Genomic DNA, 27,829 nt, shown 5'->3' on the forward strand with positions numbered 1-27,829 from the left:
GCCGCGTTTTAATACCTTTGAAACAGATTTTATAGTTTGTGCGCAGATTATTCTTTTAGAAAAAATAAATATAAAGTAATATTTTAGGCAAACATATGTGGCTATCATTAAATTGCCTTTAATTATATCGCCTTGAGTTAATCCCACATCTGTCCACTCTGGTGTGCTGTCAAATGCTGTCACCTTTCCAATACTCTAGGAGATGTGTATTTGTCGTCTCGTTTGCTGCTGTTCGGTTCGTTTCGGTTCGGTTTAACGAGCAAAGTGAAAATTTTTATATTTTTTAACAATAAAAAATTTGAAAAATTTTCCATAAAACCTTCGGAGCGTTGAATGAAGGTTATTCCTTGCTAACTTAAATTGCATTTTTTTGTATGGAAATCGTAACGCGTCCATTCCGTTGTGTGATTGACGTGTGAATTGCATGTGCCTGCGTCTCTGCCCAGCAGAAAACGTCGTCGTTGAAGTCGGAGTCGTCGTCACAGTCGTTAAAGCAAAAGCAGCAATAGGGAAGTTGGAAAAAGAAAATAATTAAAAACTGGAAATAGGAAGCAGGAGTGGAAGAATAGCCAATAATTGTTCAACCAAAGGATCGTTTTCACTATAGGGATAGCGTAGAAATAAGAAAGAAAACTGCAGTGGAGCGGTGCTAATTGGAAGTGTAATTGCAGTGCAATCGAATTTGCTGCACCCTATCGATAAAATTCTCAATTCTTAAATAGTTTAACGGTCTCATCAGTACCGCTGTAGCCATCAAAATGTCTGCGGAACGAGAGATTCCAGCGGAGGACAGTATCAAAGTAGTCTGTCGTTTTCGTCCGCTCAACGACAGCGAGGAAAGGGCCGGCTCCAAGTTCGTCGTGAAATTTCCTAACAGCACTGAAGAAAATTGCATTTCCATTGCGGTATGTTTATTTTTTATTTCCAAAAATTTAAAATGTAACAAACTGTAGTTTTACGGCTTTTGTTTGCAAAATACTTACGCATATGCACCACTCCCCCAACGCACCTTTGCTGATTGGATGATGACGTCATTTTTACCCCATACTATTCCTAACAGAAATAAGATGTACAACAAAAAGCAGGAGACATCGGAAGGTTGGGTTATTATTGGGTGTTGCCACCCCACAATGTGAAATTTCATAACAATGATGATGTGTTTGATTCCTTATATTTGATTGTGATTTTATTGGTTGCTTATGAAATTTAGGCGGCCGCCGTAGCCGAATGGGTTGGTGCGTGATTACCATTCGGAGTTCACAGAGAGAACGTTGGTTCGAATCTCGGTGAAACCAAAATGGCTAGAATTTAGTATAGTGCCGATCGCTTTGGAAAAAACGGTAAAAAGGGGGTGATAGAGGGGTGTATCCTCATCTTAAAACTGAAAACAGAACCTGCCGGAGGCTTATAGTTTTTAAGTAATTTAATGTTAAAGTTCTATAATTTAGCGAAAAGTTGGTGTTGCCATACACCTGAAATGAAAACGAAGTTCGCACGCAGGGATGTTCAGTGGAAGGTTCATTGTAAAACTGCAGTATTTTTTGCTGTAATTTAAAGTTGAGAAATGAATTTGAAAATAAAAACATACAACTCATTTAAACTTAAAAACAATGATATTAAGCGTATCACAAAAAATAATAAAGTAATTAAATTGATTAACACAGTATTTTTGCGTGGAACTCTTTATCGCGTAGGCGGCCTTCGGCCGCGCTTCAAAAAAATAACCCTCATCAGTCCAACTCCGGCTACGCAATCCACAGTATTTTTGCGTAGAACTCCTTTTCGCGTGGGCGGCCTTCGGCCGCACTTCAAAAAAATAACCCTCATCAGTCCAACTCCGGCTACGCAATCCACAGTATTTTTGCGTAGAACTCCTTTTCGCGTGGGCGGCCTTCGGCCGCACTTCAAAAAAATAACCCTCATCAGTCCAACTCCGGCTACGCAATCCACAGTATTTTTGCGTAGAACTCCTTTTCGCGTGGGCGGCCTTCGGCCGCGCTTCAAAAAAATAACCCTCATCAGTCCAACTCCGGCTACGCAATCCACAGTATTTTTGCGTAGAACTCCCTTTCGCGTGGGCGGCCTTCGGCCGCGCTTCAAAAAAATAACCCTCATCAGTCCAACTCCGGCTACGCAATCCACAGTATTTTTGCGTAGAACTCCTTTTTGCGTGGGCGGCCTTCGGCCGCGCTTCAAAAAAATAACCCTCATCAGTCCAACTCCGGCTACGCAATCCACAGTATTTTTGCGTAAAACTCCTTTCTGTGTTAAAACCATTGAACCCAAAATTAAAACGTCATATGCGTGTATGTAATAAGGAGGCACAATAACCCCGACCCCCATGATTAAGACTAAACTTAAGAACTTATTTTTTGTTTTCATTTGCAGGCATCCGGCAACACCATACTGTTGGCATTCCAATCTTCTTCTTATTCGCGCTTAAAATTGGAATGTGATTGCATAGGCAAATGTATTTGCATTTAATTTTAATAGATATAATTAAAATATTAGCATAAAAATCGGTAAAAACACGCGTGTGAGTGTATATTTGGTGATTTATAGTGAAATGTTAAAAAATATAGAGTGTAATGTGGCAAATTATACTGATGTTCCCAAGGGCATTTTGAATGTAAATAATTAAAAAATTATTATTTCCCGATTAATTTAAAGTTATAAAGAGTGTTCCTTAACACCTCACTAACATCTCCACCAAGTTTCATTAAAAAAAACATTATAGTTTGCCAGAAATTCCAAGATCGGCACTGTTCTAAACTCCAGCCACCAAAATTAATAAACACATTTTTCTAAAGCGGCCGCCCCTCGGCAGGCAATGGCAAACCTCCGAGTGTATTTCTGCCATGAAAAAGCTCCTCATAAAAATATCTGCCGTTCGGAGCCGGCTTGAAACTCTAGGTCCCTCCATTTGTGGAACAACTTCAAGACGCTCGGTACAAATTGGAGGATGATCTCGGCCAAACACCCAAAAAGGGTATACTCGCCAATTATATATATATACAAATAAAATGTAAGAGCATACACGATTAATTGTGAAAATTGGTTTTAGATACGCATTTTTTCCCCCTTAATCGTTAACAGTCAGTCCTTCAGCAGATATAAAAGCTAAACCATTTTTTTTTTGCAGAGAACTAAATCGATTATAAATAGGGTGTCGCACAAAGGCCCCATCTTAATAAATGATAAAATAAGTTTTTAATAAATTTCAGAACGTTAAAGAGTTTTTTTAAGAACTGTATTAAGCTATCAATCAATTTCTCTTGCAAAGATCAAACAATTTCAATTTATTTGGCCAAGCAGTGGCCGCTCTTAAAGCATTTTTTACAATCCAGTATTTTCTTGACGTCATTCACGTTCTGCAATGTTTCTCAGATAGGAAATTGACCGATTTATAAAAGGCGATACTTAGTCCCCTGGTAATGTACAGAGTACTCATGTCCTGGTATTCTTCAATAATTTTTACACAACGAGGGTCAGCGATATTTTGATAACGAAAACTGGTAGTCCATTTCGCTATTGTTTTTCTATTATCAGCGTTATATTGCACCGCACACTAACCGACTTTTCACATGCCATATCAAACCTACTCACACAACACAAATCTCCCTCTGGACCCAACCTGCCGAAACACCAGGTTACCTGGGTCCATCGTTAGATGAGTTAGACGAAAAGGACTGGTAACTACGACGGTCTGACAGGGTTTAGTCAGCTGCTACAACAACAAGATTGCCTTTTTTCATTAAGACAAAAAATATATACATATGTACATATACAATCAAACTTCCATAACTGAAACCCGGGTTTGTCTATAACTCGAATAAGAATTTCACAAATGCTTCTCTATGTCAAGTTATTTAGGGGAAGTTCAGAAAATGATGATGGGGGTTTGGTGAAGAAAATTGTTTATATGATATTTGCAAACAAATGATAGTATCACTGACGGTCCTTGTAAGGCTTTAAACAAATAAGAATATCTTTTTTAATGAAAACTTCAAAAGGAAATTAAGCTTGCAGTCACTGATTTCTGATTATTTTATTACATTATACCTTTTACTTGTGTTTGCAGTTTCTTAAAAAAAAACAAATATTCTGTACCTCGAAGTCCCCATAAGTCATTGGATTATGGTGATTCGAGTTATAAAAGTTTAACTGTACAATATATGAAAAAACTGTTAAAAATCATAACATACATGCATACTTGCATATGTATATTCAAATATTCAACGGTTTGTTAAATTTATTGGTTTTAATATTAAAACAACAAGGTTTTAATTTTTAAACAACAACATATTATTGTATTATATTTTTGTTTACATTTTGTTTTAATTCTAATTAAAAACCGGCTTAGCAATTACTTTCAATCGAACATATTTCTCTCAGCATTCTCATTCTAATCAATCATTCAATTCAAGTCTAAAAATCTGGAGACGAATATAAAAAAAAACAAAATTGGGAAATATAGAAAACAAAACAAAAGACAACGATTCCATATTAATTTACAGCAAGTACTATAGGCTAAAATGGCCGAAATTCCGGCTGTAAAATTTTATTTCCCCATGTTTTCCATTGTGGTTACAGCCGACGACGCTGATGTGCGTCGACCGCGCATAAGCTTTACAGGGAATATAAAGACAATTTAAGTACTCAAAAAAACACAAAAAAAAGATTAAAAGATACACTAAGTGTAAGCGAATGAGAACACAACGCTAAAAAGAGAAAAGCCGAAAGAAAAGTGGACTAATGCGGGCAAAGACGTAGGAAGGAAGAAAGAATTGCGCGTATCTAAACGAGTCATACACCGCTTATAGTCACCGATGCCGATGCCGTTGCCATCGCTGTCGTCTACGACGACGTTGTGATTCGTCGCCAGCGTCAGCGCTAACACAACCAATTCAGCCTCATACCAAGTATCGTGCCAACTTACCAGCAGCATGAACGGTGTCTATGGCGCGCGTGAGTCATGTCCATACATCATTTAGGAGCGACGAAGGCAATGAAGGCGAAGACTGCACGCGGCATTTTCATATGTGCGCCGGTGAGCAGCATGGAATGGCATGGGGGCAGTATTAACTGTCCAACACAGGCGGCAATGTTCTCCACTGTAGGAGTAGGAATGTAGCAATGTCAAAGATTCATACTAACAATATTATACTAAATGAACATTTACATATGTAAGCAAGTATATGTGTTCATCAGTGAATATGTTTGCCAATTACAGAGTAGCTATCGACAGAGCTGTGCACAAGGCAAGTATTTCGGTGCGAATGAAGCACAAGAAGTTTAATAATTTATTTAGCCCTCACAGGCACTTTTGCTGCAATACCTATGTATATTTGTATGCTTCTTCGACTCCAAAAGCGTTAAATTGAAATGCGAAAAATACTAGTACGTACATACGTACTCAAGCATATTTTATTTGCATATGAACATATGCATGTATGTATTAACGCTTTTGTTGGTAATTCTCCTTTTTTCATTGAAAGAGAAAAAGCTCGAAAGTGTTTATTATCTCTCATTTTTAATGCATGCAGGTAAAAATTAAGGATGAAATTTAGTTTTTCGTTACAAAATAACGGGAAACGTTTACAGAAGTTTCCCGGATTTACCAGGGATTATCACTTATACTTTTGAAACAGTGCAGTACGGAGGAGTTATGTTCGTATGTAGCGGTGATTCAACTTCCGCACTCAGGGATTGCATCAACGCCGCCAACAAAGCGTATTACGCCCACCTTGCGCCTACGTTCTAATGACAGTCGGTTCTACGCTACCGGAACGACCCGGATTTATATCCGGCCAAGCAGCATTCCCCGTACATGTATAATGTTCATGGGAATAATCATGCTGCCAAAACAACAACAACACCCACCTTAACTTGTTCAAGTCCCCACTTTTCTCTAAAGCTACAATCTAACTCAACCTATACCTGCTGACAGTACCGTGAAGAAAGCCTTGATAGGCAAGCTAATGAGCGTGAAAACCAAAGGCAGAAGTTTCCACGGCAGTCGGTTCTACGTTACCGAAACGACCTGGATTTATATCCGGCCAAGGACTGTCACTCCAGCAGCATACACCGTATGTAAGTATGGGGAATATTTATGCTGCTACAACAACAACAACCAAAGGCAGACCGAGGCACCGTTGGATAGACGCAATGGAACACGATCTTAAGAAGTTGGGAATACGTAACTACGAAGCAACACCTCAAGATAGACCGCTTTGGAGGAGCATTTTGAAGAAAGCTTTTTTGACGTACCCCGCGTTGTAACGCTATGAAAGAAGAAGAATGGGTTATCACTTAAGCAGCATTACTTAAAAGTTTGTGGGGATAAAACGTTACAAAAACAACATCATTTAAATCTTTTTAAACAGGAAAATTTAAAAAGGTCTCGAAATTGGAAATACCAATTAGAAATCCCGTATGTTCGAACTATCTTTTCCATTATAGATCATATCTTTAATCCCATATCTGCCATATCGACGAAAAGTTCGAAATGCTCCTAACTAATTCTGTTCGGTTGATTTGGGAAAGTCATCAAACTCAAGTCGCTGTTTCCATACCCCCTAATAGCTACTCATCTGCATAATACCCCTTTTCCTTTTGGTTAGATGTGGTCGAACTAGGGCCGATCCGAAGACCTACAGTTAGGTCATCGTGATAAATAAAATATTTTACTAGTTTGCAAATTTTATTACTGAACCGTAACCTTAGTGAGGAAAGCTGCCAACAATGCGATAGGGTGTGGTGAAAATATTTCTTCATGTAATAGTGTAAAAGCTCAAGCCGAAATGCTCCTGTTGCCTGCTTTGGTATTCCATATGTGCAAATATGTAATAAAACATTCAATTCAAGTAATGCCTAAATATGTTATTGCAAAAGTTGTTGGAGTTTTTATTTGCTGTAACACAAATTGAGTATGTATAACCCTTATTTTCACCTTGAGTACTTTGTCCAAATAATTTTTGTTTATTTAGCTATCTATCAATAATAAATAGGTATATCAAATTTTCATAATACTAATCATTTTCATGCTTTCTTCTCATTTGCTGGCTCCAATGTTTCGCCTTTTCCATGCGCTGAAAAATATGTGTTGCGTCAAATGCGGTCTGACCGATCAAACGCCTTTCAAGTTGGCGCACAGCGCCACATATTTCTTTCTTTTGCGTCTCGCTGCACGAATAACAACGGTTTCGTGGATTTGTACTCATACAAGTATGTTTGTTTGATTTCTATACCTATGTACGGTTGTACGATTGTGGGTTTGGCAAACTAAACCGTCTGAACAGGCAACTATACATACATATATTACATCTACATACGAATACATACAGCTAGACAATTCGCTAATAGTAAACTTTCATATGCATCTACCACCAAGAAGCGATTGCCAATTACGAAAATGGCAATTAAACTCCAACGTCCATTACCGACTGACTGGAGTGCACTCGTCGCTGACGGACTAACTGACTACCTACAGTCTTCATTGTATTATTTTTCTCAATTTTTTCTAACATTTTTCTAAGTAAACCCTCTACATCTTTACTGCATAGGGTTTTTATCTACAGCATTTGTTAAATTTTTTTTGTCGAACATAAAAGACGGAATATTTTTATTTATCATTCACACTTTGCCAACAGAAAAGTTAACATCTTTTGCTGTGATACTTTTTGCGGATTTTCTTCCGCTGCTTCTGCCTCATGAGCAGAAGCGAGCATTTTGCTGTTCATGCGTATGTAATGTTTCATGAATGATTTTAAAAATAGATTACTTGACGCTTTATTCGAACTCTCTGTGTGCCGTGCTGGTTCTTTCGTTTTTCTTCTTATTATTCACGTCTTTTCTCGCCTGGTTTTTTGTGTTTTCTTGGGAGTTTTCTTAACAACATAAAAACTTGACATCAATTTTATGTCAAACGCCGGCGACTTAAGTGCAAGTTGTTTCCTCCTTAGCAAACTCATAAAAGTGAAAAACGTGTTGGTTTTGATGTTTACATTTTGTTCTTAAAGAGCTTAATTGCGCTCTAAATAAACGGGGATATGATGTGCGATGTATTTTTGAATTTTTTATTATTTTACTTTTCTTTTTAAGGACCAACTTCTAACTATTCTAAATTTTGGGTTTAAATATTAAAGTTTGGTTGAAAAGTAACAAAGCGAAAATTAAAATAGTTAATTTTTTAATTTAATCCTTGCCATGAAGTTAGTTTTTTTATCCGATATAATCTTTTTCAACTTTAATACACTTATACTAATGTTCTTCCAATAATTTTTTACCAACACTGTAATGATTTTCCGGAAGCTCTGTAAAATACTGTTCAACAGCTATTTGCTGAATTGTTTTAATTTTAATTCTTCATTTAAAATATTAGGTGCACTCGTTCACCTGAGATGCCTATGGCATCAGCCGTTCTGCAATTCTTGGATTCCCACTACGTAGTTCCTTTTCCATGTTTGGACGGTCACATTTGAACTCTGAAACCCATCGATGCATAGTTGGAAATGAAGGAGCAGAATCCTTTTAACACTTTCAACATTTTGTTTTTATACATTTTTGTTGCTAATAAAACTTGCAAAATAAAGAATTTTGCACAATGCGCGATACTTGGTTCTTTCCTTTGTAAAAAAACAGCACTGAAACATACTCGTATACCTCAAATAGCTTGTAAACAAATAATGAATTTACAGTCACAAAATGAATTTGTGTATTCAAATAAAAGTTGAAATTTAAAGGGCCTTGCACTTTTTTATAATTGCAGTAGGATATGGTAGTAAGTTAAATTCTTGAAAAAGAATAAACAAATAATTGGCGCGTATACTTCTGTTAGGTGTTTGGCCGAGCTTCTCCTCCTACTTGTGGTGTACGCCTTGATATTGCTCCATAAATGGAGGTACCTCCAATTTAAAGCCGACTCATAAATGGGTTTTTATGAGGACCATTTTCATGGCAGAAATACACTCGGAAGCTTGCCATTGATTGATTAATTTTTTTATGTTTTTCAAAATTTTACGTCTTTGCTTCTATGGGCATTCACGAAAAACAAACATGCCTTGTTATCTGTTTTCGACAGTATCAGTTTTTTTCTGCTGACGCGCCCATACAGTTTATTTTCATTAAATCTCCATCGAACAAGTATGTTTAATATATTCGGGCTATATTTTTCATTTATTTTCACCGTTATTGAAAGGACTTAAAAGGGTTACGTTTACTTTTCTTACCAATATCCTTGTCCTGCTGAAATGAACGCGTGAAATACCAAATTGAAAAAAAAATATTTTTCTAATAGCTGTCGCAAGTAATGGCAAACCTCCGATTGTATTTCTGCCATGAAAAAACGCATAAAAAATATCTGCCGTTCGCTTACACCCTTTGCGGGTGTTTGGTCGAGCTCCTCCTCCAATTTATGGTGTACGTCTTGATATTTTTCCATAAATGGAGATACGTACAGTTTTAAGTCGACTCCGAACGGCAAATATATGTATATTTATACAATAACTTATGTGTATATACCTATAAATATATATATAACAATTTACCGAAAAAATGTGCTGTAATTATCCAAGCTAATGATTGAAATAGAACTGTGCTATTTTGTTGGCCAACTTAATAATATGCATTTCGAGTGAAACATGGCAAAAAGAAACATTAAAAAAGTTAACGGGACTTATTGTCCGATATTAGAGAGAAGTGATTCACAGCATAACATTGGCATAAAAATATGTACGAATACCTTCTACAGTATCGGACAAAACATTTACAACTGCAATGCAGCCTTCAATTTATTTTTTGTCATAATGTCATTCTTCACTCAATTGCAATTCAATTTCACGATATGGATACTAGAGCATCTGAGTAATATTTTCCAAAAAATCTTTTCAAGATCCTTCCTTTTTGTAGCTGTATTTAAAAAAAAATTAAATTATCTGGCAACTATGCGCGACAAAACAATTGCAACCTTGTGAGCTTAGCTATATAACGGTAAAAATGCTTGAGCTTGGTTTTGTTTTCTAACTGTTCTGAGTTTAGTTTAATCGTGTCAATTTGTGAACATCAGTTTTGTGCAGAATTTGTGGCGATAATAAAATTTTTTTGTAAAGTTGAGTTAAATGAAGTAATGGCTCGAAATAAGTTCGGTGAAGTATTACGCGAGCGTGTTGTAGATGAATATAACAAAGGAATGACCCAGAAAGATATATCCATAAAATATAATATTCATAAGTCATCAATTTCTCGAATTATTGCAAACTTTATAAAAAACAAAACTATCGCGGTGGTGCATCGAGGAGGCCGACCAAGAAAAACGAATGAAAGAACTGACAAACTGATAGCGAGAGAGGTAAAAAAATATCCATTTAGAAGTGCCCCCCAATTGGTAAAGAAGCTTGGGTTACCAATCAGCTCAAAAACTGGCAGTCGTCGCCTGGCTGAAGCTGATTTACGGACGTACCGACCAGCAAAGAAGCCGCTTATTAGTAAGCGTAACCAACAAAAACGATTGCAGTTCGCAAGGGATCACATAGATTGGCCATTAAGCAAGTGGAAAGCTGTTCTTTTCAGCGACGAATCCAAATTTAATTTGGTCGGAAGTAATGGCGTATCCTACGTTCGGCACCCGCGTAACAAGCGTCTTCAAAAATCATACTGTGTAAAGACTGTTAAGCATAGTGCTTACATTATGGTCTGGGGATGCTTTTCTGCTGCTGGTTTGGGATCACTCCATCGTATTATGGGCATAATGGACCAGTACGTTTACAGGGACATTATGGAATCGGTAATGCTGCCACATGCTGAGTGGGAAATGCCCTTGAAGTGGGTCTTCCAACAGGATAAACCTATGGGAAATAGTAAAAAACAGAATTGATCGGACTAATGTGGCAAATACTGACCAATTTTTCCAAAGAGTCCTGGAGGCATGGGGAAATATACCACAAACGATAGTTGACAATTTGATAGCTTCAATTCCGAGACGATGCAGAGCTGTTATTCAGAGCAATGGTTTTGCCACGAAATACTAAGTTTAATAAAAATAGTTTACTGATTTCCTTTAGTTGCAATTGTTTTGTCTTATTAGATACAGGTGTTGGGCACATTTGATTTTTAAATTTAAGATATGAACTGTTGAATTTGAATAAATTTGTTTTATTTATGTAAATCAACATCTTTTTTTACAAATAAAGTGAAATTAACAGGTTCCAAACAAATAACGGCTGAGCAATCTACAGTTTTCATTGCCCACATTTTAGTTGCAAATGTTTCGTCCGATACGGTACCTGTTCCGCTTGTGAATGAGCCGGTAGGACTCCAACCATTTCTTTACTTTTTCCCCTCAAAGCAACTTTTGCTACACCCTTTTGCGTTTATTTTGATTTCATAGAAAGGGCTGTTTGTTGTTATTTTATCAATTTATTTTTGTTTCCGTTTTCTTTCATATAAAAATATTCAGTCCTGTACTTTGTATGGAAGAAAAGGCGTGACACTTCAGCGAATAAAAAATGTCAAAAAATAACGGTATTTTGCAGTCACTTGAATTGTACGCATTTTCATACAAAATAACAAGTGCACAAATTTTACATAGCAAAAAAGAGAAAGTTTTAATGAAATTAAAAGAAAAATTTTTAATTTTGTGGAAAATTTGATGCTTTTGTACAAAGTGTTGCGTTTTAAATTTTGCAACGCATTACTAGTGGTTAGGGCAAGTAGTATGAATACATTAAAATTAATTTCCATAAATGGGTGTGTGCAGCTCAGACGAAGTCTATCGGCTATGATATTCAGAATAAACAAATGTTTGCACTTTAAAACGCGTGCATTTCGTCATTGTATATATGTCTGCTTATTTCAATCTAATCTGCATTTTTTTCTAATCGAAATATTATTACTGGATTGTGCATACAACATATGTACATACATACATACTCTAAGTAATAGAACAAAAAAATTCTTAAAAATTAATTCATGACTATAACGATTCAGACATTGCAAATTGCGCAAAAAGAACAGCTTTTTGCATATTGCTCTGATGAGCGTAAATTTCTCGCACTTTACAACAACATTTGAAAATGTATATCAAAATAATATTGTAGCAACAACAAATCAGTGCAAAGTCTCAAGCACATTTTCACAACCGCGTACTTTTCTTTCCTTGCTGTCATTGAATTTTTGAGTCATTGGTTTACTTCAGCTGAAAATATTTCCTACCATTGCTCATACATTTGTCTAGTTTTTCGTCTTATTTTTATTTTTATTTTTGGAATTTGGTTCTTAATTTTTCTTTCTTGCATTCATTTGCATTATTTATGAAACTCTCCTAAAACGTTGAGTGGTTGTTGAATGGTGAAGTGTGAAGTAAAGTTGTTCCCACTCGTTTCTATGTCCGTAAAATTTTGGGGTTGGTAGATTAAATAGGGTGAAGCTTTTTATTTGATTTCAACGACTTTTGAAATTACTTTCTAAAATTAATGTATAAAATAAGATGCTGTAGTTTATAAGAAACGATCTACTGGTTCAAAATATATCATCATTTCGTAGCGGTCATTTTTTTTCGACTCGGTGTTTTTAATATTCGGGTCCGCCCGAATTATAATGAGTAATAAGATCTGCACAGCATAGCAAAGTTATCGTTACACTTGTTTTAATTATGTGTGCATGTGTGTGTGAAATTATCACACAATTCCTAAAAAATCTCCTGGATACTTGCTTACTATTACTTGTCCGCTTGCGATCGCTTGAATCTGTGAGAACATGACTCGACTTTTTTAATATTTATGATCTAAGTTATAAGAGCACAATACAGCCGATTTTTTGTGTGTACATTTGAATCACTTAAATGCTCTCGGTATACGTAGATGAGTCAAACATTGATGACCAACACAGGGCTGCGTAACGATCTATTCAATTACTACAAACTTAATTGAACTTAAGCTAATTTGTTTTAAGTTTTAAATACTCGTATAATGCTGTTGATGTTCTGAAAGCTCCACACTTTCTCTCAAATCGTGCAAATGCCGCATTTATCAGCGGGAGACTTTGGTAGTTGCTTTTGTTATCATCGCATTTTCTCATGCACTATCATTTTTTATTTTGATTTTCTATTTGCTGCATAATATGTTACTTTTTCACATCACCACATGTACCTATAATAATTTGATATTGACTATTGCGCTTTCTACTCCATATTCCCGTTTAAGGGGTAAATATTGATTTTTTCTAACATCATCGCAATTAATTTGTACAACGTTTTGTTATTTATTTTTACATAAATATATTGTATATATATAATATCATTATATATTTAGTTTTTTCTCATCGCCGGTAATCTATTGTGAAATTTTCTTTGGCAAGCGGCCAATATGTGAGTGCGTTTCAAGTTCTACTCGTACTCGTTGCCAATCAACTGCCGGTTAGCCTAACTAATGTATTTGCCCCAAATTTAAGGTTCCCCTTTCACTGCGGTCTCTTTGGTACGAAGCAGTCAGGTACCAAGTCGTTAGCGCATAAGTAAATATTCGTAATACAGCAACAAGAAAATGATTATGTGATTGATGGCATATCGAATAGAAGATAGTAAAATGAAATGCGAACGTTTACTAAAACAAATGAAAACCATATTCTGTCCATGCGTTAAAGCTTTATGGATTTGAAAAACCCTCAATGACTTTAAAAGCAACACAAATGTAACCAAACTATTACCCAAATTTATATACGCCCGTCGTTCAACCCATTTTATTATTCCACTTACTTGTATGTGAGGGCTTGGTATTCACTGAAAAGTAGGTCAGCAGGATGCATTCGTTTGCAAAGAAAAAAACAACAACAACGACTTTGTGCCAAACAACCCACCGTGGCATGTGCACATCGGAATTTGATGGAACTTTTGCTTTTATTTTTGTACCTACACATCTGTCAGGATGTTTGATTGCACACACATATCCGTAACTAGAAGATCAACAGAAAACTGTTGATAAATATAAAACAGATTGCCTATTGCTGAGCCATGTTGGTGTAGCAATTGGCAGTTAAACGACAAATATATAGTATGTGGTAAAATAATTTGAGTAATTACCCAACTGGAAAATACCGATTTAAAAGCATCAGAGCGGTCGAGATTGTTAGTGTTGAAGAAATGCTAAAAATACGAGTATATTTACAACCATCGGTCGATTCGATAGGATGCATGCATATGTCATACTTGTCCCAAGCACGATTACATCATGCCTTTATAAATTTTTCTCATATGCACCCTGTTGCAAAACTATAAACACAGCACTTAATTTTGTATAATAAATATAATAAATGCAGTTCATGCTGCACCGCAAAGTTTCAAACTTAGTACAAAATTTCATCAAAACATTCACTTTCTTAACCAGAATTTTCAGAATTTTATTATAAGAAAGTGCAAGTCTCAAGCGACTACAAAATACCGTTGATTTTTTTGTTTATGGTGCTAGGCTTTTTCTTCCATATACAAAGATTTTTGTACGTGCTTTGTATGGATAAAACTAGTTATGCACTCACTATCTTTCACTAAAATTGGCAAGTAAACAACTGACAGATATACCAACGTAGAAAAATTAGATTTCAGAGTAAGCCCGTTCCATTAGTTTATCATGGATTAATTACCCCTCTGCGACTTGCTGTAGAATAAAAACCTCTTCTCTCTCAAAGAGAAATACATAAATATTTCCAAAAACGAAGTCAAAATTTGCGAAAAACGGCAAGTTTCATGAACAGCTGATTGACTGCTTTTTAACATCTTTGGGGAATTTACTAAAGAAAATTTGCAAAAATCAAGAACTTGTGTTCCCGACATCGTGGACAAAAATGATCTCTAATTCTTGCATATTTATTTATTTCGCTTCAAGAATTAGCTGTTCCTCCTTAAAATTGAATATCGCTTTGCTTCCTCAATTCTCCACTTTTTTCTAGGTTTATGGGTACTCGAGTACCAAATGCGGATGATTCGTGATAATTAGTACAAGAAATGATATGTACTATCAATAAAATTTTTGGGTCGAAACGGATTTTTTTCTGCAAAGAGGGCATAGAATACTGCCACTGTGCTTTGTATTCATCTTTGCACCTGCATAAAGAAATCCGGCTCATACTAGTTTTGCAGGGCCGGCTGACGTGGGAACGGTGAAATTTTATAATAGATTGATGGACGGACAACAGTTTTTTTTTCAGATGGCAATGCTTCGATACATTAGCATTACCACTAACAATGCAAATGAGTAAATTTTACAGTTTTGGTCATATTGAATCATTGTTTGATTTAATCCTGCTTCAATATTTTAAGAGCAAAGTTTCGTGCATGATTTTTTTAAATTAGTTTCACCCTCCAAGTAGTGGACTACCGATGTTAGCTGAAGTTGATTTGACACTGACAACTTAGCTCTATGAAATATTTGTAATAAATTCCTTGTATTACATATCAACTATGGAATATTTAAATTCATTTAAAATTAAATGATTTCTAATTCTTTAATTCTCAGTCATCGACTGCCTTCCGAACCATACGGTCGTTTCCACAGCGAAGGTGTGTTTTCTCGTCAGTGCGATTATTCTTTTCCCCACTTTCCAATTTCTCATTTACTTACTAATTCGTGTGATTTTTGCCTCTGCTGATTGATTGTTTTTGGAGTGTAAGCCGAAATGTCCCTAGAGGGACCTCCGCTAGGGAATAACAGGTTTTCCTTGTTATCCCCTAGTCCCCAACCAAAGAGGAAAAAAGCAAAATCAGTAACTACAGAGTTTTTTCCATCTTTACCAACAGTAAAAAAAGACAACCCAAAATATCTCGTGGTAAGTGCTGTTGATAATAATAAGCCCCTGAAAAAATATTCGTGTTTTGCAGTGCATAAAGCCCTGCAAAATATAAGCTCAGAACCTATGAAAATCACGGACTTAAAAGATGGAAATCTTTTATTAATGGTGAAAAATTTCAATATTGCTAAGAAATTTCTGGCAACCAAACATTTAAATGGAATTTGTAAAGTTAACATTGACCTTCACAATACCCTTAATTATTCCAAGGGCACCATTTACGCTCCGTGCTTAAATGAAATACCAGAGAGCGAAATAGTGGAAAACCTAAAAGATCATGGAGTAGTTAGTGTTTATAAATTTCAGAAATACAATGAGGGCAAATCATTTCCCAGCGGAGTTGTACTCCTTACATTTGATTCTTACTATCTTCCAGAAAAAATCGATGTCTCTTGGTATACAACTAAGGTAAGAGCATATTATTCCAATCCAATGAGATGCAAGAGCTGCCAACTGCTTGGGCACACAGCTAAACGCTGTCAGAAAACACCAGCATGCGATATGTGCGCTCTTCCTCCCCATCTTCCAGTACCTTGCACTCGAATCTTCTGCGTAAACTGCGCTGGAAACCACTCCGCTTCCAGCAAGCTTTGCCCAAAGTATAAACAAATGAAAGAGATTATTGTAATAAAAACTGACAATAAATGCTCAATGAGAGAAGCAATAAGAATACATAAATTGCAAATTCCACCTCAACTCAACGAGTACTCTACTTCCTTTTCTACTGTAACTAAAGATTCTCTTATTTCTTCTCCTCTCCCTACTGCAGCTACAAACAACATATTAAATATTCAACAACAAAATAACTCCAAAACTTCACGACTTCTTCCTTCACTCTCTAACAATATTTCATATAATCAACAACAAAGTGACAAACAAACCTCTTCACCACCTCTTTCCATAGCCGAAAATTGCATTTCAAGTAACCAACAGCAAAGTAATACAAACCTGTTTTCTACATCTCTATCCATAGTTACAAACAACAACAAAAACAATCAACATAGCTTTAACACTAACAACATTGCAAGCCTTAATGCAGAAAGCAACAGTCACACTAATAAAAGCCCTAACCTCTCAAATCAAACTATAGCACCAATAAATTCAGTCGATGACTTAAATAATTCGAAATCTTCTTTATACAATATTTCTACATTAAATAAAATATCCCAATCCGATTATTTATCTGATAATATCTCAGATTAAACAATGAAAATTTTGCAATGGAATCTAAATGGTCTACTAAACAATTATCCAGACCTTAACATTCTCATAAATGAATTTTCTCCCGATATTATTGCTCTGCAAGAGACACACCTCCCACACAACAAAACAGCTTTTTCCCCAATCAAGTACAATAGCTATTTCCACAACCTCCCTCAAAATTCTTCATGCAAACAAGGCATTGCCCTTTTTGTAAAAAAATCTTTCGCACATAAAGCTATCCCCATTTCATCCAACATCTCCGCGTTAGCAGTTGAAATAGACATTGGCTTTAAATTGTCAATTATAACCTGCTATATTCCGCCCAATCAGACTTTTAATAGCAGGGAACTTCAAAATATCCTAATCTTATTTCCCCCTCCCTACATCTTTCTCGGTGATGTCAATGCCTGGAGCCCACTTTGGGGCTCTCCATCAACAAACCGTAGAGGCGGAATAATTGAAGATATTGTCCTATCTAACAACCTCATCGTCCTTAACGACGGTTCACCCACTCACTTTTCCACTCATGGCTCCTTCACCCATCCTGACATTATCCTCGCTTCCGCCTCCCTAGGACCCAAATTGTCATCCCGAACACTTGACGAGCTACATAACAGTGATCACTTCCCCCTAGTTACTACCCTCAACCTACCGATCCAATACCAAGTTAAGCTTAGAGCAAAATTTTTAACTGACAAAGCGGACTGGCCTTAATTCCTCTCTCTTTTGGCAGATACATGTAGCAGTAAGCCATCTTTGCATAATATAAACGCTGAGGCCTCATCCATAAAATCGTTAATCAGATCCGCTGCTCACATTGCCATCCCTCAATCCAGATCAAAACAGTTTGCTACAAGGCTTCCTTACTGGTCTACTGTTCTCTCATCCCTAAGAAACCACAAACAATCATTGTGGGTCAGTTATAAACAAAGTAGAACATTAGACAACCTTGTAAGATTTAAAAAAGCGAACGCTGTATTTAGGAGAGAGTTAAAATTAGCAAAACGGAAAGCATTAGAAACACTTACGGCCAAAATCACTCCGGCATCTAGTCCCAAGCATATTTGGGCAGACATAAAATCGTTCACAGGATCAGGCCAACACAACCATATAAAATTCGTCCACTCCCAAAGAGGTCCGATCTACAGTGCACAGGATATTTCCGAAGAATTTGCAACCACTTGGAGGGATTATTCACATTCTTCTAATTTCCATACAAATTTCAATACCGTAAAGAACAAAATCCTATCTGAACCCTACGACAACACCTTTCCCTGCCCTAAAGCCATCCTTTCTGATTTACCAATTACGATAGAAGAATTTGAGACTACAATAGGCTCAATGACCGGCAAAACCCCAGGAGCGGACAAAATCCCATATCCCCTTCTCAAAAATCTCCCACACAATCTTAAAAACAGACTCGTAAATCTCTATAACAACATTTTCAACCAGGGTATTTATCCGCAGGCCTGGAAAACTGCAAAGATTATTCCTATCCTTAAACCTAATAAACCCAATACCATTATTTCGAACTACAGACCTATATCCTTACTCCCCTGCATGTCTAAAGTTTTCGAAAAAATAATTTCAACTCGGTTACTGTGGTACGCTAAACAAAAAGGTTTCATATCGGACAATCAATTTGCGTTTCAAAGGGGTCTTGGTGTGATTGATCCACTTCTATATTTTGAACACTTTGCCTCAACCGCTTTATCCTCTGGAAAACACGTTTCAGTTCTTAACCTAGACTTCGAAAAAGCTTTCGATAGGATAGGTCCTCATATTGTTCTTCGGCAATTAAAACGCTGGAAAGTTGGAAACAAAATGTACCATACAATTAAGTCTTTTTTACTGAACCGCAAATTCTTTGTTAGTATCAACAATTACAATTCTAATATTTTAAAATTACACAATGGCATACCTCAGGGTTCCCCTCTTTCAGTAATTTTGTTCATCATAGCTTTTAATGAAATTACTTCCTTAATTTCCCCACTCCCATCTATTAGTCATTTTGTTTACGCTGATGACCTGGTAATTTTCTCTGACCTAAACGACCTTTCGCAGATAAAAACTCATTTTCTAAATATTTGAAGTCAGATCTCTGAATGGTCTAAATCATCAGGAGCCAGCATTGCTTTGAACAAGTGTGCAACATTCCACATCTGCCGTAAACATAAGTGTATCTTCCCTTCCCTTTCCATTTCTAACACTATAATCCCCCACACTAACACTCTTAAGATACTCGGCGTTGTTTTTGACAAAAAACTTACATTTAAAGACCATTGTAAATATATTAGAATAAGCTTGTTATCTCGATTAAATATTATAAAATATCTTTCGTCTAAACATTTTTTTGTACATACTTTAACCCTAATAAATATAACGAAAGCGTTAATATTATCAAAAATTGATTTCGCCCTGTCTATATACGGGCACTGTGCCAAAAATCATCTAAAACTACTGCAAGCACCATATCACACAGCTGCTAGACGGTGTATCCGGGCTTTCCCTACATCCCCAACCAAAGGTCTTAACGGAAGCAGGACTACCAGATATCGCATCCAGAGTATTGAGCAAGACGCTGATGTTAATACCAAAAATTATGCACTGCAAGAGCAAACTTCTATTCAACATAGTCGAAAGGTCGTCACACCTTACAATGCAAAGCAAAAAGCCGTCGGTCCTGTCGCGATGCATCACACTCGCCAAAGAATTGAACATCATATCGACTCCGATCCTTATGAGAACACCAACATACCCTCAGTGGGTTTCCCTCAAATCCTGTTTCTATAACAAATTATTCTGCCTTAAAAAAATTGAAACAGCATCGGTCGAATACATACAGCACTACAGCGAAGCTACTGAACCTTTTCGTGCAGAATGGGATTTTATATTCACTGACGGATCCAAATCGGACACCAGCACAACATTTGCTGTGACAAATAGCGACGGTGCCACAATTTCTGTCGGTGCACTGCCTACATACTGCTCAGCTTTCACAGCAGAAGCAGCTGCACTGCATGAAGCAGTAATGTTTGCCTCCCAAACGAGCAAAAAACATCTAATATGCAGCGACAGCAAATCCGTCATCGAAGCCTTGCAGAACCCAAAAAACGATATGTTACTCATCAATATGATTAGAAATATTATATATGAAAAGAAAGACGCAATAAAAATTATGTGGGTTCCTGGTCATGCTGGAATCAAAGGCAACGAAGTTGCTGATGAACGTGCAAATAAAGCACGGATGCAGCCATTACATTTCTTTAACCACTTCACTCCTAAAGACCTACGGAGGTATGCGTAAAATTATTTAGCCGGAAAACTCACGCATGATTGGGCCGCCTATCATCACTACTACAAATTAAATAATCCCCGTGGAACTAAACCGATTTTCCCATCTGACTCTCCTTGCAGAGGTATCAGAACTTTTGTGCGTCTACGAATCGGACATTCAATTCCAACTCATAGTCATTTACTAAATGGAGCCTTGAAGCCGCCATGCTCATACTGCAATATACCAGATTTATCAGTACAACATCTCCTGGACGAATGCCCTGGCCTAAGTCAGATCCGAACAACAGTTTTTGGCAGCAGCAAACCCTCTGACCATCTGAAAGTAGCAAATTCAGATAATATTGACGCTTTCCTTAAATTTCAAATCTTAGCTAAACTAAATATTTAAAATTATTGTTACTTTCATCCGGAATAACACAAAGTTTTTGTTTGTTTTTTAATACTTAATGTAAATTATCTCTAAATTATCTAAAATAGTCTTATAAGTATGAATCTCGAGCCGAAGGCCTTAGTAGCCAGAGTTCTTGTTAAATTTTAGTGTATTGGTTATTTATAACTATTACTCTTACATATAAATAAATAAATAAATAATTCTTTAATTCTTTTTTTTAGGGCAAAGTATATTTGTTCGACAAAGTCTTCAAGCCAAATGCATCCCAAGAGAAAGTGTACAATGAAGCCGCAAAGTCTATTGTCACAGATGTTCTGGCCGGTTACAACGGTACGATTTTTGCCTACGGTCAGACATCTTCCGGTAAGACACACACCATGGAGGGTGTTATCGGTGATCCTGTCAAGCAAGGTATCATACCGCGTATAGTCAACGATATCTTCAATCACATCTACACAATGGAGATGAACCTCGAGTTTCACATTAAGGTCTCATACTATGAAATTTATATGGATAAGATTCGTGATTTGCTTGATGTCTCGAAAGTTAATCTGAGCGTGCACGAGGACAAGAATCGTGTGCCGTACGTTAAAGGCGCTACAGAACGTTTTGTGTCGTCACCTGAAGATGTATTCGAGGTGATTGAGGAGGGAAAATCGAATCGGCACATTGCTGTGACAAGTAAGTCTAGTTTAGCGTTCTTTTTATGAGCCCAAGATTGTCAGTTTATTTCTCTATGCAATTTCTTTTGGTTTGCAGACATGAATGAACATTCTTCACGTTCGCATTCAGTATTTTTAATTAACGTAAAACAAGAGAACTTGGAGAATCAAAAGAAGCTATCCGGCAAATTGTATCTTGTGGATTTGGCTGGTTCGGAGAAAGTATCAAAAACTGGTGCCGAAGGTACTGTACTTGATGAAGCCAAAAACATCAACAAGTCATTGTCCGCCTTGGGTAATGTGATTTCCGCACTGGCGGACGGTAATAAGACGCACATACCGTATCGTGATTCGAAGTTGACGCGTATCTTGCAAGAGTCTTTGGGTGGTAATGCACGCACCACAATTGTGATTTGTTGTTCGCCAGCCAGTTTTAATGAGGCTGAAACCAAATCGACATTAGAGTTCGGTCGACGCGCCAAGACCGTGAAGAATGTGGTATGTGTCAACGAGGAACTTACTGCTGAAGAATGGAAACGACGATATGAGAAGGAGAAGGAAAAAAATGCACGCCTCAAGGGTAAGATTGAGAAGCTGGAATTGGAGTTGGCTCGCTGGCGCGCCGGTGAAACGGTTAATGCCGAAGAGCAGGTCAACGTAGATGACGTCATGGAGGCGAGTACACCCAATTTGGAAGTTGAGACTCCTGCGCCCGCTGCTGGTCCAGTACCTGCCACTCCAGCTGCCGGTCTTATGGTGGGCTCAATCAGCAGCGATGAGCGTACACGTCTGGAAGCTGAACGTGAACGCCTCTACCAGCAGTTGGATGAGAAAGATGAAGAAATTAATCAGCAGAGCCAGTATGTGGAGAATCTGAAGGATCAGATTTTAGAGCAGGAAGAACTCATTGCGAATGCACGCCGGGAATACGAGGCACTGCAGTCGGAAATGGCACGCATTCAACAGGAAAACGAATCGGCCAAGGAAGAAGTGAAAGAAGTTCTACAAGCACTCGAGGAGTTGGCTGTTAACTATGACCAAAAGTCGCAGGAAATTGACACCAAAAACAAGGATATCGATGCCCTGAACGAGGAATTGCAACAAAAGCAGACACTACTCAATACGACTACATCAGAGCTGCAGCAACTGAAGGATATGTCATCGCATCAGAAGAAACGCATCAATGAGATGTTGACCAATCTTTTGCGTGATCTAGCCGAAGTTGGACAGGCATTGGCCACAAGTGACTCTGGCGTCGATATGAAGATGAACAGTGTTACCGGTGCGGGCGATGCGACTAAGGTAGAGGAAGACTTCACCATGGCGCGCCTATACATTAGTAAAATGAAGACAGAGGCGAAGAATATGGCCCAGCGTTGTGTCAACATGGAAACGCAGCAGGTGGACTCGAATAAGAAATTGTCCGAGTACGAAAAAGACCTGGGTGAATACCGTCTATTGATCTCTCAACATGAGGCACGCATGAAGTCGCTGCAAGAATCAATGCGAGAGGCTGAAAACAAGAAGCGTACACTTGAAGAACAAATTGATTCGCTGCGCGAGGAATGCGCCAAACTGAAGGCAGCCGAGCATGTGTCCGCTGTGAACGCTGAAGAGAAACAAAAAGCGGAGGAGCTACGTTCCATGTTCGATTCGCAAATGGATGAGCTGCGTGAAGCGCACACCAGACAAGTGTCCGAATTGCGTGACGAGATACTGGCCAAGCAGCATGAGATGAGCGAGATGAAGGATGTATACCAAAAATTGATCTTGGCACACCAGCAGATGACAGCTGACTATGAGAAATTGAAGCAAGAGGAAGCCGATAAATCCAATAAGCTACAGGACATCATCTTAACCAACGAGAGACGCGAACAGGCACGCAAGGACTTAAAGGGTCTCGAAGATACCGTAGCAAAGGAACTGCAGACGCTTCATAACCTCAGGAAACTCTTCGTGCAAGATTTACAGGTAAGTGTTAATGAGAAAGAAATTCACTTAAATGACATACAAAAAAAAACTAAATCACATCCATACAGGCGCGCATCAAGAAGACCGTGATCAACGAAGACAACGAAGAGGATGGCTGCTCTTTAGCACAAAAACAGAAAATCTCTTTCCTCGAAAACAATCTCGATCAGCTGACAAAGGTGCATAAGCAATTGGTGCGTGACAATGCCGATCTGCGCTGTGAACTGCCGAAGTTAGAGAAGCGACTACGCACCACTATGGAGCGTGTTAAGGCACTGGAGTCAGCGCTCAAGGAGGCGAAAGAAGGTGCGATGCGTGACCGCAAACGCTATCAATACGAAGTGGATCGCATCAAAGAAGCAGTGCGACAAAAACATCTGGGACGACGTGGTCCACAGGCACAAATCGCCAAACCCATTCGCGCCGGACAGGGCAATATTTCCATTCGCGGTGGTGGCGGCGGCAGTGCAATGGGCGGTCAATTGCCGCAAGCAAGTGCTGTTAATTCATAAAGCGAGCAATGCTACTATATTTTAACGTAATGCGTATGCTTTTAAAAAGAATTTGCAATTTTCCAATGAATGATGCAAGCAAGAAAGTGCGGGAGAGAGGAAATGCTGAAAAGAAAAAGAAGGCGGGTTAAGAGCCCGAATCGATATAAGAGTGAAGTGGTGATGGAGGGATTAGAAGCGTTGAAATGCATTGAGGCAAGAATAGGAATGGCGAAGCAAATAACAAATGATTTAATATTTCTATTTAGAGAAAAAAATAATTATTTATTTTACATGAAAACCATAATAATTAATTGTAATACAAAAAAAGAAAAAACTAATGATATAAAATATAATTTTAAACCATACAGAATATGAAGAAAATTAAATGAAAAAAATACAAAAAAAAAATACATAGTATACAATATATACATATTTGTGAAAAATGAATATAATGTACGAACGTCACTTTTGGTTGCTACAGGAAGGGTATATTCTCCTTGTTTCCTTACTTATATTTTGTGCAATGAAAATTGTGTATTCGAAAAGGATGCTGAGCAATAAGTTTTCCAGCAAATGTGTTTCATTGCGTTTTTATTGCTTTAAATTTCAGATAATTTCAGTTCTTGTGCTCTTCTTTCAGCTCTTGGTTCGCTGTGGTGAACCATCTTCTGCGCAACAGTTATATGATTAGAATTTTTTTTTATTTTGTTTTGTATTTATAATGGAGTTCTTATTTGGACAGCAAAAGCATGATTTTGCCTGGTGCAAAATTTCGAAAAATGCATTTTGCTGATGAGTTTGCTGTGCTGATTATTCCATTTGTGCCTTTTGGAAATTTGCTCAATTACTAACATTTTTAAATTTGTATTAAAATTTTCTGTTTTAAATTCATTCAATTTTCGTTATTATTTTTATAAAATACGATATTGTAAATATGTATCTACTATGTAGTTTTGAATGACCTTTTTTACACTTAATGGCAACTAAAAGTGCTGGCGTGGTGATGTCTCTGAAAATTCAATTCAATTAAAGCGATGCTGAAAAGACTTTGAAAAGCATCTTTGGTTGCATAGACATACATACATACAAGCATAAAAGGATGGGTATGTATGATTTTAATAGTTTTTATTTAAGGGTTTCTGGTGATTAATTAGCTCAGCCAGTGAAAAAAAAAACAAAAAACGATTTCCTCAGTTTTGCATGAAAACTGGAAATAATTGCCTTTCGCTTTTTTAAAGTAACATATTTTTATTAGAACTAATTGTGAAACGCTTTAAAAAAGATGCCGCATAACTAACTACCTTCACATATGGAAAGTAAAGCTTGTGTTAAAAACTTCGGTTTTTATGACCTATGACCTGTATCAAAATAATTTTTCTCGATTTGAATGGGATCAGCTGATACTCAAATCGAATGAAAAGATATCTAAAATTAAACGGTTTTGAGCAGATTTTTATTATTTAACTTTCTCTTATTGTTAATGAAATGTAGTTGGTTCAAAAACAAAATAAAAAAACACCGCATGCTCCTATTGCATTCGTCATCTGACGACCTCCGATGATGAAATGGATTCGTTTTAAATTTTTCTTACTGTACAGTGAACTACGTAAAACAATTGTAATTAAGTAGCAAAAAAATATAATTTTTTTTCTGCTTACGTAGTTATCTCTTAAAACAATTGAAATTAAATAGAAAAAAAAATAATTTTTTTTTTACTGAGTCAACAACTTAAAACAATGGAAATTAAATACCAAAAAAATATATTTTTTTTTTACTGAGTCAACAACTTAAAAAAATGGAAATTAAATATGTACTAAAAAAAATTATTTTTTTTCTTACTGTACAGTCATCTACTTAAAACAATTGAAATTAAATAGCAAAAACATATGTAATAATTTTTTTTTTTTTTTTCAAAATACAATTTTTTTTTTTACTGCGCAACATCTTAAAACAATTAAATTTTTTAATTTATGTATATATACGTATACAACTTTTTACCTTGCTTCATTTGCTTTCTAAATTCGAAATCTCTTTCTTATGGTACATTTTTGAGAAAGGAAAAGTTGAAAACACAGCAAGCAGAAATTCAGAGTATAACAGTACTTTTTCCACTGAATTTACTAATCAAAAAGAAAACAATTCAAAATTAAATATATGAATCTAATTTTTTTATATAAAATTTTAACAAAAATGGCAAAAAAATAATACTAATACCAAAAGCATATAAAAAAAATTACTGAATTTTTTCACAAAAAAAAAACATCAAAGAAAACTTAAAAAAAATTTGAAAATAAAGTAGCGATCATAGTTTCAAAGAAAAAACTATAATTCCACAAATTGAAAAAAAAAAAATTATAATAATAATTAACAACAGTTTGCGCGTGTCCACGCTCTGCTTTAATTTTTGCGTATTCTGCATTGTATTATATTGGAAGTTCGGTAAGGAAAATTATAGTACATCACGAATTTGAATGGGTAAACAATTTTAATAAAGTAGTTTGAAAAAAAGACGAGTATTTATGCAAATTAAACTTATCTAAATTATGCCAGCAGCGTTAAGATGCAATGTGCTTTCATATAAATTTACTCAACGCCACGTTGTATTAATTCAATATTTAGTAAAATAAGTAAGTATGCGCGATGGGAGATGGGAGAGTTATGGCACAGAATCCGGAACACCCGTTGCCTTCCCATACTGGCGACGGCGTGTTTTGCACAATGTTTTTGCTATATTATAACAAAAAATAATATATAATAATAATTAACTAAAAATTACCAAGCGTTTCTCAGAAGGAATGCATAAAAAATATTACAAAAAAAAGAAAAAAAAATTAACAAAATTTGCTTATAAACACAACATTTCACAAGAACACACGCAGAAATTCAATAATGCGGCAGCAGGATTCAAAAATTGTAGAACTATAAATATGAAAATGAGAAATCATGCAATGAAAAATGAAAATAAAAAAATAATTAGTAGTTATATATGTATGTATGTATTTACGTATACATATACATATGTTCATGAAGGGATCAAGAGTAATAAAAAGGTATATGAAATTCATTCTTGTTTTTATTGGGTGGCTTTAAAAAAGCGTTCACTACGATTTTAGTATCTCAGCGGAGTGAAGTGCGCGAATCAAGCAATCAGTTTTTCAGAGTTGGGCTGTGTTCATAAATGCAACATGACGCGCAAAATACAATTGCATAACAATCAGAACGTTCAGAAATGCCAATATTGCAGCACTGCAATAATCAAGCGTTCAAAAAGACAACAATTCTATCAGTTGTCACTCATAATTTCTATCAAAAAATTGTTTACTGCATTTAACTACGATGTCTGATGAAAAGTAAGCAAAACTGTTTTATTTTAATTTTTGTATTGAAATTTAGTTAAATTATGTTAATAATAATTGTATAAATTATTATTTTTAAATTTTTAGTGAAAATCTCAGTAATGTGGAGACACAGTTATTGCTGAGAGTACGGTTGAATATGGAGGACGAGTTTAAATCGGGTAGAAGGAAAAAAAATTTATTGTGGAAGAAAGTTGTGTCCGAAGTTAAAAATGTAAATCCCAATGTAAGACTGGACAGCACCACAGCGCAGAGAAAATGCTTAAATCTCTTGGTAACGTACAAGAGCATTAAGAAAAGAAATAATTCTTCCGGTAGAGAAGCTACATCCTGGAGGTATTTTGAGGACTTCGACGAAGTTTATGGTACAAGGCACTCAATGACTCCGCCAACAGCAAATTGTTAAAGTGAAACTATAAATGGAAAAACTTTCCTTTACTACCACGATATATTTGAATGGGGGGCGGAGAGGGAGGGGGCGTGGCACCACCCACCACGCCCATTAGAAAGAGCAAGGTTACACCATTATAACTGTGAAAGTCCCAACCTCCTAGTGTCCCTATAGAACTCCCAGGAGATGTTTAAAAATTAGGTTTTTTCCGACCGCATTTGCAGTTTGTA

General features: G+C 36.4%; 1 protein-coding gene across 1 annotated transcript; it reads left to right on the forward strand.

Moving 5' to 3' along the window:
• Positions 1-3: 3 nt before the first annotated feature.
• Positions 4-27,829, forward strand: LOC128868672 (kinesin heavy chain). The gene is made up of 4 exons (XM_054111017.1): positions 4-905; positions 20,947-21,406; positions 21,485-23,358; positions 23,427-27,829. The coding sequence occupies exons 1-4, from the start codon at positions 759-761 to the stop codon at positions 23,868-23,870; spliced, it is 2,925 nt and encodes a 974-aa protein (XP_053966992.1). The 5' UTR covers positions 4-758; the 3' UTR covers positions 23,871-27,829.

This window comes from Anastrepha ludens, chromosome 6, assembly GCF_028408465.1.
Source record: "Anastrepha ludens isolate Willacy chromosome 6, idAnaLude1.1, whole genome shotgun sequence".
Lineage (NCBI taxonomy): Eukaryota > Metazoa > Arthropoda > Insecta > Diptera > Tephritidae > Anastrepha > Anastrepha ludens.